We start from the raw sequence: 16470 nt of genomic DNA on the forward strand, positions 1-16470 counted from the left end.
TTGTGGGGGAAAAGGAAAGTGTGAGCAGGGCTGTTGGGTACCATCATTTGTCAGGGCTCCTCTGTTGCCACTGAGCAGGGGGGCTTGTTACCAGGAGGTAGAAGCAGTGCAGGGAGCCTAAGGTCCCAGTTGGAGCCAAGGTTTGAAATGTGCCCCTTGGCATCTACTGATGTTCAACCGTGGCCTTGGGGATGGTAATAGTCATTAGAATGAGATGACTAAGCTCATAAAGTATTGGAAACAATGTCTGTTGCATAAAGAACACTCACCAAATGATAGATGTGATTTGTTTTTATTATGCCAGGCAGCAGCTAGTCAGATGTGATTCTTTGCTTTGAGAAGTGTTCCTTTAATTACTTAAAATATAAGCTGAGTGCTCCAAAGGAAAGAGGTGAGTGTGGGAGTGATGGATGGGAGAAGCTGAGTGCCCTGAGTTAGACAAGGTCTGAGGGAGGCACCTCCTACCATAGTTTTTGTGGTTGAGGCTCCCAAGAAGAAGCTGCTACCTAATGTGGAGACCAGATGACCTGGGTCCTAGGAGGGAGTCCATCCCTGGCTCACCTCAACTCCTGTCCAAGGTGCTGAAACTTGCCACATACAGGTTCCTCCTTGTCATGCACACCCATGAATTGCCCATTTCCTCCCTTCTGGTCTTCTGTTTGATTCTGAAAGTATACACTAAGCATAAACTATATAGGGAGAAGAAGAAAAAGGGGTTTAGATAAGGAAAGGAATTCAAGCACACAGAAATGTCTTAGGATGAGTGAGGACAAAGGCTAGGGGATTCATTTCCCTATTATTGGGTGTCAGTGATATCCATCTTTTGTATTTATTTACTTTCTTCTTCCTCTTCTCTTGGTACCCTCCAAGGCTGTACTTTTCAAACCTTCCCTGATCTGACTGCAGCAGATGAATCTTCCCTAGGGTAGCTCTTTCTCTACTCATTAATGTTACACAGTCAGGAACACTAATGATCAGTTTCAGGGAGTGGGGGGGTGAGCAGGCCTATAGAGTGAAAACAGAGGGCTAAGGATGTCTGAGAAGTGGGGGGTCCATTTAGACAGGGGTGAGCTCCTCGTCGTACTTCTGCATGCCCTCATCTGGGAGTAGCACCTCCACTGTGAAGCTGACCTTCTTGGCATGGACAAAGCTGTAGGTGTTGTCAAAGCGCAGAACATCTGGGGGACAGATGGAAAATAGGCAGTGGGACCTGGATGCACACTCTGCATCCCTGCCCTGACTGTGAGGGAGGATGGGCTCGTGTTCCCATGGGCTTTGTTTGTCAAGCTGGTCCAAGTTTTCATGATGACCTTATCTTCCCATTGGAACTGACACCCCTGAGCAGAGCCTATAAGCAGACACTGACCTCCTCCTGGCAAGGGCCCAAGCCTGGCTTTAGTTGCATCAACTGGCAAGGAGAACAATGGTCATTATATCCCACTGTCTCCACACCTGAATGTTTGCATCATGGTCATGCAAAGGGGACAACTGGGAGCATCAGAGGCCTCCCAATCCCCTTGGACAGAGTGGGTGCTGAGCCAGGTCTGCGGCACACCCTTTGCCTCTCTCAACCACCCCAAGATGCAAGAGTTATAACCCCAGGTTTACAGGTGAGCAAACCAAGGGTCTTTCCTGGATTGGTCAGACTTGCTTGAGTTATGCAGCTACACTGAGGCTGAAGTGGGACCCTGGGATCCCATTCAGCTTTGTGACTCTGCACATATTAATACACTCTTCCAGAGTTCCAGTTTCCTCACAGGAAAATTGACACCAGCCCTATTGTCCCTTGCCTGTGTCCTGTGGCTCTCAATCCCTTCAGGACTGGTCTCTCGCTTTTGGTACATGACAGGTGTTCATGGGTATGGCTCAAGTAAATAACTGTGCGATTAAGTAGTACTAAACTAGATTATGTGTCCCTATGTGGGGAGGTGTCACTGCTCCTGTTTCCTCTCCTAAACCATGGGACAGGTGGCTCCTGCCTTCTGAAATCATGCCCAGTTAGGACAGACTTACAGACACCAGCCTCTGAGCAGGTGAGGCTCCCATCCTCAGGCACCATGTGAGCATTGTAGCGCTGACTGGGAAGCACCTCTGTCATCTCTCCAGCTTTCTGGCGCTCCCCCATCTTGGTCTTCAGGAAAACCCCAAAGCCAATATCAGCACCATCAGATGAGAATTGCCACCTATGAGGGAACATGTTTCTTCTCAGTCTGATGGGTATTGAAGGGTTAGGACTCAACTGGGGGTAGACCATGGCCTCTCCCTACCTGAGGACACAGCCTGGAAACAGGATCTCATATTCCACCTGGTGTGAGGAGCCACGACTGATCTGTACTGAGTGTTCATACTGAGTCTTCACTTGGTCCCGCACGTACATGGACTTGGGGATCTCCCCACCATAGTTGATCTGCAGACACAGGATGAGAGGGGCTTGCTCCCCTCTCCTGGCCTTTGCTCATGCTGTTTCTCTAGCCTTTGACAATTTCCCCATCTCCAGGAAGTAGCCTACTCATCCTTTCCCCACTTCCCCTTCCCCTGAAGCTTTCCTTGACCCCCAAGGCTGGGCCAGGGCTTCCTTTTGGAGCTTCCGTCTCCAGCTGATCTTCTGGGTCAAAATTCCCTTATTTCCTATTTGCCTACACAGCTGCTCAGATCCCCATAAAGGCAGAGCTAAAACTGTCCAGCTCAACTCCTTGTCTCTACATAAAAGTGTTTATGCACAGATATCTGTGGAATGAACAAGTGAGAAAGGAACCCAGACATACTCCCTAACAATGCCCTGTCCTAGAGTTTCTTTGTACCTTGGTTAAACATTTGGGGTTCCCATCTGGGTCAGTCAAGCTTCCCCCAAAATGGGCAGGCAGTTCCTCAGGACTGATGAGTTTCAGCAAACCTTCCTTCCAGCTGTCTGGGAGCAGAGAGATTGGAGCGTGGTTATCAAGCACAGAGAAGACCAATCAGCCTCCTACACCCTCCAGGATGCCCCAAATTTGCTTCTCCAAACTCTATAGGAGCTAGACTACCAGGACCAACTCCCCAACCTCCTAGACCTCAACTGTAGGGAGTGTCTTTCCCAGTATCTTTTTGCTATGGAAATGTGTTCTCATTGGTTGACAGATTTGCACATTCTTGAAAGTCTCCCAGTTATGAGCAGTAAAGCTAAAAGCCTCTAGGAGACTTTAATTTTTTATTATTTGTTGATTGATTTTCATGATACTGTGGATTGGAACCAGGGTGCTCTACCACCGAACTGCATCCCCAACCCTTTTTTTCTTTTGAGACAGGATCCCATTAAATTGCAGAGGGTGACCTCTAACTTGCAATTATCCTGTCTCAGTATCCCAAGAATCTGGGATTATAGGCATGTACCATCATACCCATCTCTCAAGGAGACTTTAAAGAACTGTGAGGATGATGAGGACCTTGTTGAGGTCCTCAACAACTCATTCAGTAATTAAGTCAAACCTCTTGGTGGATGATGGGCAGCTCTGAGCCTTTGGAGAGACCCCCTAGCCCCTTAATCACCACAACCATGGTGTATAATGCATAGTGACAATTACTGTCATTTAAATCCTATGTAAAGTTCCAAGAGTTCTGAGTCCTGGGGTATTGCCATGCTCAGTCCTGTGGCTAATCCAGGCTAACCCTCATGGTCATGGAATATTCCTCCAGGGGGATAAGGGCAAATACCACAACGCCAGGAACACTAAGGTCAAATGCACTGAGCCTGTGGGGCACCAATAGGGACAGAGGCTACACACTTGGGGCCTGGAATGTGAAAGTAACCCACACTGCTCAGGATTTGGTGGGTTTCAAAGGCAGGGATCTGGGACTATAAAATCAGACTACCTTGTGATCCACTGAGCTCCTCATCCTAGTGGAACTGGGTACAGGCAGAAACTTGGGTATCAGAAAGGGAAAGAAAGTGAGAATTTACAGGACCCCCTCCTGATTCTGTGATCTGACCATTCTGCTTGGGAGAAATTATTCACCAAATTCAGGGTCATCGGTTTGGATTTAAGAGCCATTTTTCTTCTCTCTCTCACATTGTCACTTTAAAAAATTATTATTATTCCTACTTGTAAAATGAATGCATATTGTTATTAAAATTTAGAAAACAAAAAATACAAATAATAACATTTCCTGCCATTAACAAATCAAAATTCAGTTGGACACAGTGGTATATACCTGTAATCTCAGTACTTAGGAGTCTGGGGCAAGAGTAATGCAAGTTTGAGGACAACCTGAGCAATTAAACTAGGTCTGTCTCAAAAGAAAAAACAAAAAGGGCTATAGACATAACTCAGTGATAGAGCATCCCTGGGTTCAATCTCCAGGACTGAAAAAAAGTCAGTATTGTGTTGTATTTCCTTCTAGAAAAAAAGATGAGTATTTATTATACATTTGTTTTTATAAACATAAGATTTTACTGTCCACACCACTTTTTAATCTACTTTTGTTTTTTCACTTAGTGACATTTCCTGTGACATTATTCACTCACAGCGTTATTTTTCATGTCTTTTCATAATTCATTAAATGGCTGCACCATTATTTATTTATCCAGTTCCTTCTTTGGTGTTGCGTGATAGGCCTTGAATTTGTAATCCTTCTACCCCAGTTTTCTGAGTAGCTGGGTTTACAGGTGTGCATTACCTTACCCAGTCAATCCCTTCTTATTGGGCCTTCCTTCTCTGAATCATGGCTACCCCTCCTGTTCTTCTTCCTCATCCTCCTCAGCCTAGGGTGCCTTTAGAATACTGGGGTTGTGAGTGTTGAAAGAAAACAGAGGCCCATAGACCAGAGGTTGACCAGCAAGCAGACTGAAACTGATAAGGTAGTGTGTGTGGATGCCTTATTCACTAAAGTGGTAGGTCATTGGATAGCCTCTATAAGGTAAGATCCACCTCACTTTTGGGAACAGGAGACTGTGACTCTAGGTGATGTATCAAGTTCTGAATGGGATAATGGACCAAAATCACTTCAAAGCTCATGTATTGGATTCAAGGAGTGGTGCCAGAACAACTTACTTCCCAACACTATAATCTTCCTGCGAGTGTCCTCACTCAGGAAGGGTTTCATGAGGTTGTAGCCCACAGGGAACAGTTTGGTGGCTGGAGAGATACAAGTAAGAATAACTGGGAGAAAAGATTATCTTTGGTCCCCTCTTTCCATAATAGTCAAAGTGAATGATACAGAAGAGTTATAATTAACCCTGGCCAGTTCTAAGGCCCTTCAGTCAACAAACCACCCAACCCATCAGTCAGCTAGTCAACAAACAATTAATCAATCATTTAATCTATCACACCCATCCAACCAACAAAGGAGCCAACCATCCGACCTCCTAATCAGCCACACATTTGGTCAACCAATAAACCAGACAACCTACTAAACAGCCAACCAAGTATCCAACAACAAAAAGTCAAACAATTCACTTTCTGATCATCCAACCAACCAACTAACCTACTGAATAATCAAATTATCTCCTAGAAAATCAGCTAAACAGCAAAACAACCAGTTAACTGAATAACCAGCTAACCATGCAACCATCTTCTCTCTCCAGTCAGTCAACCATCCAAGATACAGTCAACTAACCAACCTGCCAACCAGCCACCCAAACAACCAATCAACCAAAATGCCAATCAACCACTTTGTCAACTAAGCTAACAAATGACCCTCAAACCAACCATTAATCAGTCAGTTGGGTAACCAACTCACTGGTCAACCTCACAATGAACCAAGCAGCCAAATGAACAACCAGCCAAGCAACCATCCAGCATATACCCATTCTTCCATCTACCCACCTACCCCAATAACAACCACCCAAATACCTAGTGAATATCCCCCACAGTGCCAGGCCTGTATGAAACACAACAGAAGTATAGAATCAGAGCTCCTGCCCTCAAGGAGCAGATAACTTGGCCAGGAAAATAGGATAAGCACACATAAGATAATAGATGCCTTTGGGGGCAAAGGCAGCAAACCAGAAAGGCAAGATTGGGCCAGTTGCCAGTGCCAGAGAAAGCTGAGAAAGGAGAGGTCATCAGGGATAGGAGGAGTGAAGGTGGATTCATGCAGGAGCTAGGGTTAGAGCTGCTTCCTGTGGCAGGAAGTCCAACCATAGAAATTACCATTTATCGAGCAGTTATTCTGTGCCAGGGATTTTTGAGCAGCAAAGCAACCAACCTGCTTCACAAGAACCCTGGGACAAGGGCACTATTATCCTCATGGTACTGATGAAGAAATTGAGGCACAGATGAGTGAAGTCAGTCGCCACACACCTTTTATAATGAGCATGAATTTCAGTCTCTCTGGGTAATTTTCTTCAAGAAGGCCAAAAAACTGAAGAACAAAGAAAACCCCATCAGAGATCATACTTCATCTTCTCCTATGCTCATCTCCTTTGCAATCTCCCGTCTGGAGGTTTAAGAGGGCTCTAGAGGGTATTTCTTCTTCTTGTCACCTGCCTTCACTGGCCTCTATGGGGAACCTTCCCACGCAGGACTCCTATACCCACACTCTAATAACAAGTACATGATAATTTTAAGAGTAAATGTTAACAGTAACATATAATAATAGTAATAACTACTGTTATTAAATATTCACAATTTGTCAAGCACTACATATATACTTTATATAACAACTTACTGTGATAACTCTACATCACTATCCCCACTTGGGAGGTGAGGAAACTGAAGCATGGGGAGGTGAACTGACTTGTCTGAGTCCCAGTGTGTAGCACAAAGGGGTTGGGAAGGGTTTGCTGGAAGTTGACCCCTGTGATCAAAATATATTATTGTCCCTGAAGTCTGCTCTATGGGATCTTCTAGGAAGCATATTAAGGCCCTTTGGGTCCCAAGCTGCAGTGATGGGGTCTAGAGAGGCAATCGTTTTTGCTAATTTTTGGCTCTGAGTGAACATCAAGGTTACAGCAGGCCAAGCTGGTTGTCCAAGCAAGTCAGGGGAATGTGCCCATAAGGTCTTCTCCTCACCTCCTGGTACACTTCCACCAAAGGTTTCCAGAAGTGCTTCAGTCCCAGACCTTCACAGTCAAATATCATCACGATGGTTTCAATCTTTTTCCCTAGCTGTGAAAAATGAACAAAAAGTTCCAGGGCTCAGGGTGCAGGATTAGGAGATGGTAACCCAAGTACATGACACTTTAGGCTTCTTCCAGCCCCCCACTCTGTCAGTAGAGGAGCAAGGTGGACAAGAGTGAATGAATTTCCCCACTCGTCCATCCATTCACCCAACCATAGATCAATTTTCCCACAAACCCATGTATCTTATCCATCCAGTATATCAGTTCTTCCATCAATCCATTTACCCTTCCATCTATCATCCATTCATCCATCCATCCATTCACCACCGAAACATCAGTTCTTCCACCAATCCATGTATCTATCCATCCATCTACCCATTTATCAATTCTCCCATCAATCCACTTATCCATCCATCCATCCATTCATTCACTTGTTCAACTGATTATTTGTTAGTCTCTTATATCATGCCAGACACTGAGAGTATAATGGATAATGCTTAATAATTCACTGTTCTTGTCCTCAAAAGAGTTTGCAATCTTGTCAAGGAGTTGAAAATAATGAAAGCATCCTAGTCCTGAGGTGTATTTAACCCCTCTGGGGCCTCAGAGAAGGTGACATCTGAGTTTGAGACTTAAAGGATAGATAGGATTGAGCCAAAGAAAGTTCTAGAAGGTAGGTGCGTGTAGTGGGGAAGGGGGTTATCCAGACAGAAGGAACAGCAAGAGCAAAGACTCAGAGAGAACAGTAATAACTACCATGGTTGAGAAATATATATTAGCCTATGTGCTAAGCCATATATAGATGGCTCCAATTTATGATGGTTACACTTAAAGATTTTTTGACTTTATAGTAGTACAAAACAACATGCATTCAGCAGAAACCGTATTTTGAATTTGATCTTTTCCGAAGATAGTGATGCAATATTCTCTCACAATGTCCAATTACCAACTGATGTACGTGTTCTGAGCATGTTTAAGGTGGGCTAGGATAAACTGATGTTTGGTAGGTTGGGCATATTAAATGCATTTTAACTTATATTTTCATATTATTATAGGTTTAATCAGGATGTAACCCCATTTTAAATTGACAAGCATCTGTACTTGCATTATCTCATTTAATCTTTGCAACGACTCTTTTATTATCCCTACTGTGTAGGTGAAGAAACTGAAGCTCAGAGAGGTGAGGCAACTTCCCAGGGCCACACAGCTTGTAAACAACAAAACTGATGTTTGACCTGGGAGCCTCTGACTGTGATAGTAGACAGTAAAGGTGTGTTCCTGAGGCCACATCCCCTGGCAGCCTCATGTGCCCCAACTGATCTGGGCCTCACCCGCTCTGTCTGCAGATCACACTCATGTAGGATGCGCTCACAGTCCCTCATCTTGGTCTTGAGCAGGTCTTGCTTGGTAACTGAGAAGAGTAGCCCCTTGGGGTCAAGTGGCCCGATGATGTCATACCACACTGGACAGCCGTCACGATCATAGCCACACAGGCCCCCAGGCATGTACTTCTGGATCACCTAGGCATGGAAAGGTGCACAGAACTTGGCATTTTATACCTCTCTGGAGACCCCCAGACCTGGTTTACCTATAGGGTCCAAGTCTATATCCACCATGGTACAAAGCACTTGTCTTCCTTTGGAGGGTGGCACTATTGTCCCAAATGGGAAAACTGAGCACCCTGTAGGGGAGGTACTTGTTCACGAAGGTAAATAACAAATCCAGGACTCAGCTGGCCCTAGCTCAAGGCCTCTGGAATCATTGGTTCTGTCCCCCAAATCTCCCATATCCCTTTCCGTCGAGAGTAGTTGGGTTTAGTGATGGAGAATGTGGATTCTGAAGGTCAGCAGATCTGGTTCATATACAGACGCAGCTTCTTCCCTTGTATCCTTGTGCAAGTAACATGACCTCTCTGAGTACAAGTGACCTCACCTCTCTGAGCCCTATTCTACCTCCTTTTGAAAAAATAGTTTAGGTAATTCCCTTCCTTGGGGAGTATTAGAAAAAGTTCCCAAAACAATGTTAACAAAATAGTGACTGGCCTGGAGCACATGCCCCACAGATGAAACTATGATCATTACTCAGTAGATTAATGACCATAATCCCATAGGTATCACTGTTCTCATCAATACTTTTGTGGACCATTTCTTTCCCACCCAAACAGGATGCTTTGAGTGAAACCTTAGTGTGGAGGGTTGCAGAGGAACAGGCTAACCAAGGTAGTTCAGAGATCCCCCAAGTTTGAGGAGCCAGAAAGGTCTGAACTCTTCAAATCCCAGTTCCACTCTGGGTCTCTGGGACTTTGAAAAAGTTGCTGAACATTTGCTGGCCCTCATCATTAGTGTCCTTATCTATAAAATGGGAATTATAGCACACACCTCATGGAGTTGTGATGTAAATGAGCTCATGCTTATAAATTCTTACCTCAGGTTTGGAGCTTGTAAGGCCGCAGGGAATATTTGCTATAATTACAAGAGAGGTGCCTTTAGGCCCCAGGGGTTCTAGAGGTTTCTCAACCTTGCCTTTCATTCAAGGTCCCCAGTGACCAGAAACTGCTTGGGTGGTATGTTCATGAAAAACTGAGGTGTTTGATAGGGAGTTGACTCACCTCTGGGGGCTGCCAATCAAGAATGTGGTCAATGTCCATGGTCTTCCGGAACTCCATATGCTGAAAAGAAAAAGAGTGGTAAGGTCCCACTGAGAAGGAGTTGGAAGTAGGGGCATGAGGTATGAATTGTCCCACATAAAACCTGTTCCCAGATCTCCAGAGTGGGTTGGTCACACCTTGCGGAGCATTGCCTCTGATTTCTGCAGGTCGAAGTTCCGAGCTGTGGGAAGAGGGATGGAAAAAAAGATGAGAAGTGGGACATAGATTGCCTTGCTTCCAGCCAGTGGAGGCCATGGGGGACACTGGGAGCCTGGGTAGGATTTTACTTCCCTGCCCTACATCTGAACATAAGAATCAAGCTAGTATGGTCAGCTCCTGAGAGCCATTTGTTATTCTGAAGCTATTGGGACCAGGCCTCTCTTGCTGTCCTTCATCCTGAATTCCCCCACCTCTGCCCTCACCTCGAAGCCAACGAAGAAGAAAATAATCATCAGGGTTGGGCAGGGCTGGAAACACATCCTGGACATTTTCTCGGAACTGGGAAGAGAGATACTGGTTAGAATATTTCTTTCTCTGGGTACGGCGGTGCACACCTGTAATCCCAGTGGCTCAAGAGGTTGAGGCAGGAGGATCTCGAGTTCAAAGCCAACTCAATAAAAGTGAGGTGCTATGTTACTCAGTGAGACCTTCTCTAAATAAAACACAGTCAGGGCTGGGGATGTGGCTCATTGGTTGAGTGCCCTTGAGTTCAATCCCTGGTACATGCCCTCCCCCACAAAAAAATAGTTCTTTCACATTGACCTTGACTTTCAGACACAAAGAACATGCGATTGCCCCTCCCACATGGAGTCTGGCTCACATTGACAAATGTGATGGATGGATGGAAGGAGAGATGATCATTGGATAAGTAGGTGAATGGAAGGAGGATGAATGAGTGAGTAAGTGGGTAGAAAAGGAATGGAGAGATGAATGAGTGGGTACATGGATGGAAAAAAGGAATAAAAAATCAATGGATGGATGGATGGATGGATGAATAGGTAGGTGCTAGATGGAAGAAAAATATGCAGGTGAAAAGGATAGAGAAATGGTGAGTGAATGGAAAAGAGGGATGGACAGATGAATGAGTGAGTGGGAAGACAGATGGGTGGTGGAAGAAAGGATAAATGATTGGGTGGGTAAGTGAATTAAAGTATGGACATATTCTTAGTTCCCTCCTTGGGTTACCCCACCAAGACTCCTGCCTTTCTCTTCCCATCTTCTACAAAAACATGGTTAGTGATTATAGCGATTATATTCTGTGGGCGTGGCATCGCATTCTGATTTGACTCTTGCAGCTTGGCTATCTTTTCAGGTACTCCATAGAGAATGGGAACAGAGATAGAGGACAGACTGACAGCATCCTTCCATTTCCACCTGAGGGACCTGGGAGGGAGAAGATGGTGGTAGGAGACTGCTAGATAAAGCTGCTGGGTTTGGCTCTTGGATGAGAAGTCAGGCCTGATGCTGGGTAGACATCAAACAGACTGTTGCCAGAAGTGATGCCTTTTTCTCAATCCCTGTTCTGGTCAGGTTTGATGTCGCTGGGCCCTTTTGGAACTTGACCTCTTGGGAAGTAACAGCAAAGAGCTGAATAAACAGAGGAGGGCAGAGTCCTGGCCACCCCTTCCCATCCCAACCCTCAGCTGTTTTTCCCTGGGTTCCAGGAAGAGGGACTCTCACCTTGGCCAGAGTCTCCGCCTGCTTGGGGCTCAGGTCTCCAACTCGGCCGCTCATGGTGCTGACTGAGCTTAAGGAGTGGTGGCCACCGTAGGCAGAGGCCGAACCAAGTCTGTCAGCCCCGACCCAGTTGGGGCCTTTTGCCCTCACTTCTGGGCGTGGCTGCAGGCACCTCCTCCAGGGACAACTGTTTAGATTGCACATTACATAATTGGGATTAAGTGAGGTCCCATTCTTGGCTCTGGGACAGGTCTTGGGCACAGGCAGGGACAAAAGGGTAAGCCCAAGGTCCCCTGCTAGATGAAGATAGCTGGGAGGGAAGGAGACTGCCCTCCATGACCTGGGAGTCCATGGTGAATGCCTATAGAGGTCCCATTAGTGCTTCAAGGCCTCTGCCTTAGAGTATGGGGAGTTTCAGGGGAGGTGAGGTGCCCTTGTGGGTGCCTTTTCTCCCTCAGCCTCATCTCTCAGTTCACTACTGAAGAGACTCAACACCTAGGATTCTTCACAGATTACTCCTCCACCCAGGTTCAACAGGGTAGGAGTCAGAGGCTTGGTTAGTCTACACAACAGTTATTTCACTTTGCTGGAAGTTGGGGGAAGGCTAATGTCCTCTTCTTGTAACAAGTCTGTAGACAAGAAGAGCACAGGCTGAGGTAGAAAATGGAACTCAAAAGGTATCCTTTGTGAAAATTTGTTTATTCCATGGGGCTGATGCTACTTTTCCAGATGTCTTTCAAATCCCATCCCGAGTAGCTGACCCTGTAGACCTCAGCATGGGAAAAGGCAGAGCACCCCCACTCTGCTGTTCTTTCTTCCCATTGCTAAGGTCATGTGGACAATGAGGCCTTGTCCAGGACCCCTTGTTTCCTGGGCCTCCAGTTAGAAACATCTCCCTTAGTGATATAGTAGGCAAGCTAATGGCCTTGTGCAATGAGGGTGTTTTTAAACACCTGAGATTTCCAATACCTGATTGCTGAAGGACATTCACCCTGGGAAGGAAGGAACCAGCTGGTCACCTATGGGAGGACCCAGCAGCTTTCTCCAGCTTTTAATTTCTATCACGATGCCTGATATTCCACCAGTAGATAAGCCTGAAAGGTCCAGCCCTGCTCCCCACTTCTATATAAAATCTTTATTTCAGGATGGCCTCTCTGAGAGTCACTTGTCTGTAGAAATGGGCTGTCAACACTTGCCCTACCCTCCTTAAATAGTTGGAAGGAAGATCTAATGAGACATATAGACTGTCAAGGGTTGTACACATCTAAGAAATTATTCTCTTCTAGTTCTCAGAAGCTTCAGGGAGGGAGGGACCACTTTATCAATGAAGGTCAATAAAACAACCATCGCTTGAGGATAACAGTATGCAACTTTTCTGTGCATAAGATCTGTATAAGCTGAAACCACCCCTGCGCTAGCTTTAGTCCCCACAGTTGGGTATGCCATTCCACCTAAGACTCTCCCAGGCCCTTACCCCTGGGCTGGGTCTCACTCCTGGGCTATCTCGGGGCACAAGAGGGTGATTCAGAGGTGCCAGACTCTGCATCCTTCTTAGTCTGGGCCCCTGATAGAGTTGTGTCCAAAAGAAGGGGGAGCCATTTCTGGTCATATCCCTCTATCTGGGGCACCTGCTATGTTACTCAGGAGCAGTTAGGTAACTCTCCACACCTCAGCTCCACCCCACTTCACATTCCAGCTTCAATTTCTACAAAGCCTGGGCCACACCCCTCCCACCAGGCTGGCAGCATGCAGAGATTGGGTTTCTCTACTGCCCTATCATTAGATCCTAATCCTGCCTGTTTCTCACCAGTCTCCTTTCTCACTTTAATCCCACTAATGTGAGGCATCCCTGATACTTCTGGGGCCATCAGAGACTGGGTAGGGAGGGTAAGGAAGGGTTGAGGATCCTCCCAGAAGCTGTGGGCCTTCAGAGACATCTTTAAGCACCTTTCCTGACCCAGATCACAAGTGCTGAGCAATTTACTGTGTATACTTATCATCACTGTCTAAAGCACCAGCCAGCCAATAGAACGATGATGAGCATGTTCTGTATCTGGCCTATCCTATTAGACACATCTGGTGGCCACTAGCCAAATGGGAAGTAGCAAATAATGTTTTTGTTTTGTTGTTTTATTTTGTGGTACTGGGAATCAAATCCAGGGCCTCAGTTATGCTAGGCAGGCACTCTCCCACAAAGTTATATCCCTAGCCCCAGAAACTGAAATTTTAATTGAACTGAATTTTGATTAATTTTGCTTTAAATTTCCCTCATGTGATTGTAGCTACCATATTAGTGCAAAGGGATCACATTTATTGAAAATTTATTAGATGGCAGGTCTCATTCTGAATGTATCACCTCTTTTAAACATTAGAAAAATCCCTTGGAGGTAGGTTCAGTCTCATTGGTAAGATGAGGAAACTGAGGCAAAGGGAAGTTAAGCAACTTATCAAGGTTAAGCCCAGGTCATTATCCACTCTGCTGTTGCACTGCTAGGCTATCCCAGAGTCTTGGCTGCAGGAGCTTCCCTAATTAGGAAGAGATCTCAGGCACAAGGGTCACCCCAGTGTGATGCAGGTGGCATTTGAGCAAGGCCTTGACAAAAGGGAGGATGCTGATTGGTGGAGAGAGGAGAGACCATCCCAAGTGGAAGGAATGGTTCAAGCAAAGATGCAGAAGTAAGAAGAACATGGGGGAAGTGGTGGGGATATTGCATTAAGCAAGATAGATTAGAATTTTTTGTCATTATCAAACCATCTGGAAGAAGATATGAGTATCTCCATTTTATAGCCAAAGAAAAGGAAGTTGAGAGCTCAAGAAAATTTTCTGAGGTCACATAGCCAGAATTTGAACTCAAGTCAGGTACAGTTGTGCACACCCGTAAACCCAGCAACTCAGGAAGCTGAACCAAGAGGATTGCAAGTTTGTGGTCAGCCTCAGTAACTTAGCGAGACCCTGTCTCAAAATAAAGAATAAAAAGAACTGGGAATGTAGGTCAGTGGTAAAGCAACCCTGAGTTCAATTCTCAGTACTGAAAAAAAAAAAAGTTAGAATTTAAACCCCAAACTGTCTGAACCTTCTGTGGAACCACAGCAAGTCCATCCACCTCTCAGAAGGTTTAACATTGTGGTTGTAATATAGTGAGAGATCAATAAATGATCTAAAGCATCGTCATAGCTTAGAAAGCTGAGATCCATCCTTTTTGCAGGGCGGGGATCCATTCTCTTTGAGCTTCAGGGTGTCTTAGAGCCAAAAGAATTAAATTTCCCTTCTTTAAAACAAAGGCATGGAGGCAGGAGAACCACCCCCCATCCACCTTCTATACACACCCTCTCAAAGTAAGGCCCCCACGTTGTGTTTAGCTACTCATTTGCCAAGCTCCCAGGGGAACATAGCAACAATCAACATAAACAAATTACCCAAGGGGATAGACAAAGCTGCCTGCACCACACCTAGGATCCCTCCTTCCAGGCTGTTACTAGGAAACATGAAAGGGCTGCCCCCTAGCCCCAACGTCCAACACATTCCTGTCCACCTACGGAAATCATGCCAAAACTAGCTGAGTGAGTATAGGAATGGGTAGAGGGGTATAGGAGTCTCATCTTGGGGCAAGCATTCCTGGGAAGAAGCAAGCATGGGAGGGTTCAGACCACAGAAATGGGAGGTAGGGCTTAAAAAGGAGATCTGGAAAGGGAATTGGGGTGCTCCAGAGTCCCAGTGGTGCTCTGAGTCACACCCTGGGACAGTTCTCTTATCAGCTTTTACTCTTGAGCATATTCATCTTCTTATTTATTAAAAAAAAATTTAAGTGGAATATAATCCACCAACAATAATCATATTTCACCACACAATCATCAATGCTGCATAATCATCATACCTTGCTTTTTCAGTCCGAAAATTGATTTATAACTTTTTATTATGTATTTGTCACATGGTCTAATTCGCTTCATCATGTGACTTAAAAGACAAACAACTCAGCAATGTAGTCATTAGAGACATACGGTTGCCCATTAACCTTCTCATGCACTCTGTGCCTAGAATTCTCAGTCCACGTGCATTGTCAGTATATTTCTGAAAGATGACTTGTGTGATAAACACATTTTATATAAGTGGTACTGAAGAAGATTAAAATTTGTAAGTTCATACTTTGCAACACTAAGGTATATTTTCTCAAGTGTAATATTTTGATGATAATGCACAAATTAATAACAGCTAATGTGTTAATTTTTTTCAGACTGGAAAACTTTACTACACTGTCACAAAGAAATGATGTACATTGATTTGAACTATTCAATTTTAACATATATCCCATGCATCCCAATCTTGTACCAAAGACAGTCTACTAATAAATATTTTTAAGCAATACCAGCACAATTTTAATAATTTCACATAATGTTTACATTCCACTTTTTTGCAAAAAATATTGGCATAAAATCTGGGACAATTATGTGGTGAAGTATGGAATTTCCTTATTCTCAAAATGTACAATTCAGTGATTTTTAATGTATTCTCAAGGTTGCATGCAATCATCACCACTACCTAATTGAACTAATTTTACATCATCCCTCCCCAAGCCCTGGACCCATCACTCATCATTTCCCTTTCCCGCTGCCCTGCTCTGGCACCTGACAACTACTAATGTACTTTCTATATAGATTTTCCTGTTCTGGATATTTCATATTAATGGAATTTTTAAAAGTACATTTTCAAGTTTTATCCAATTTGTAGCATGTATCAATATAGTTCTGTGTCACATAACATTTTTTAAATTATTTATTTATTTTGTACAGACTGCATTTTGATTCTTTGTACACAAATGGGGCATATCATTTCATTTCTATGGTTGTACATGATGTAGATTCATACCATTCAAGTAATCATATATGTACGTAGCACAATGATGTCTGTCTTATTCCATGATTTTTCATACTCCCCTCCCTCTCATTTCCTTCTACATAATCTAAAGTTCCTCCATTCTTCTCTCACTCCCCACTCCCTCATCCCCAATATATATCATCCTCCACTTATCAGGGAAAACATTCGGCCTTTGGTTGTTTGGGATTGGCTTAGTTCACCTAGCATGATATTCTCCAATTCCATTCTTTTATT

The 16470-nt window shown here is 44.6% G+C and overlaps 1 protein-coding gene across 1 annotated transcript; it reads right to left on the reverse strand.

The window, feature by feature from the left end:
- Window positions 1-275: 275 nt before the first annotated feature.
- Window positions 276-11513, reverse strand: Sec14l3 (SEC14 like lipid binding 3). Its single transcript, XM_047562745.1, has 12 exons — window positions 11367-11513; window positions 10109-10184; window positions 9824-9867; window positions 9648-9707; window positions 8371-8559; window positions 6990-7085; window positions 6279-6339; window positions 5028-5111; window positions 2802-2908; window positions 2268-2407; window positions 2014-2183; window positions 276-1178 (listed from the first exon to the last, which is right to left on the reverse strand). The coding sequence occupies exons 1-12, from the start codon at window positions 11418-11420 to the stop codon at window positions 1057-1059; spliced, it is 1203 nt and encodes a 400-aa protein (XP_047418701.1). The 5' UTR covers window positions 11421-11513; the 3' UTR covers window positions 276-1056.
- Window positions 11514-16470: the final 4957 nt, after the last annotated feature.

The sequence above is a fragment of the Sciurus carolinensis genome, chromosome 8, assembly GCF_902686445.1.
Source record: "Sciurus carolinensis chromosome 8, mSciCar1.2, whole genome shotgun sequence".
NCBI lineage: Eukaryota > Metazoa > Chordata > Mammalia > Rodentia > Sciuridae > Sciurus > Sciurus carolinensis.

Excerpts from the sequence above, each read along its gene's own strand:
- Sec14l3 (XM_047562745.1), bottom strand. The coding sequence starts at position 11,420 with ATGAGCGGCCGAGTTGGAGACCTGAGCCCCAAGCAGGCGGAGACTCTG. Across the intron at positions 9,868-10,108 it reads TCTTCTTCGTTGGCTTCGAG|CTCGGAACTTCGACCTGCAG; the intron begins GTGAGGGCAGAG and ends CTCTTCCCACAG. Across the intron at positions 8,560-9,647 it reads TTGATTGGCAGCCCCCAGAG|GTGATCCAGAAGTACATGCC; the intron begins GTGAGTCAACTC and ends TTCCATGCCTAG.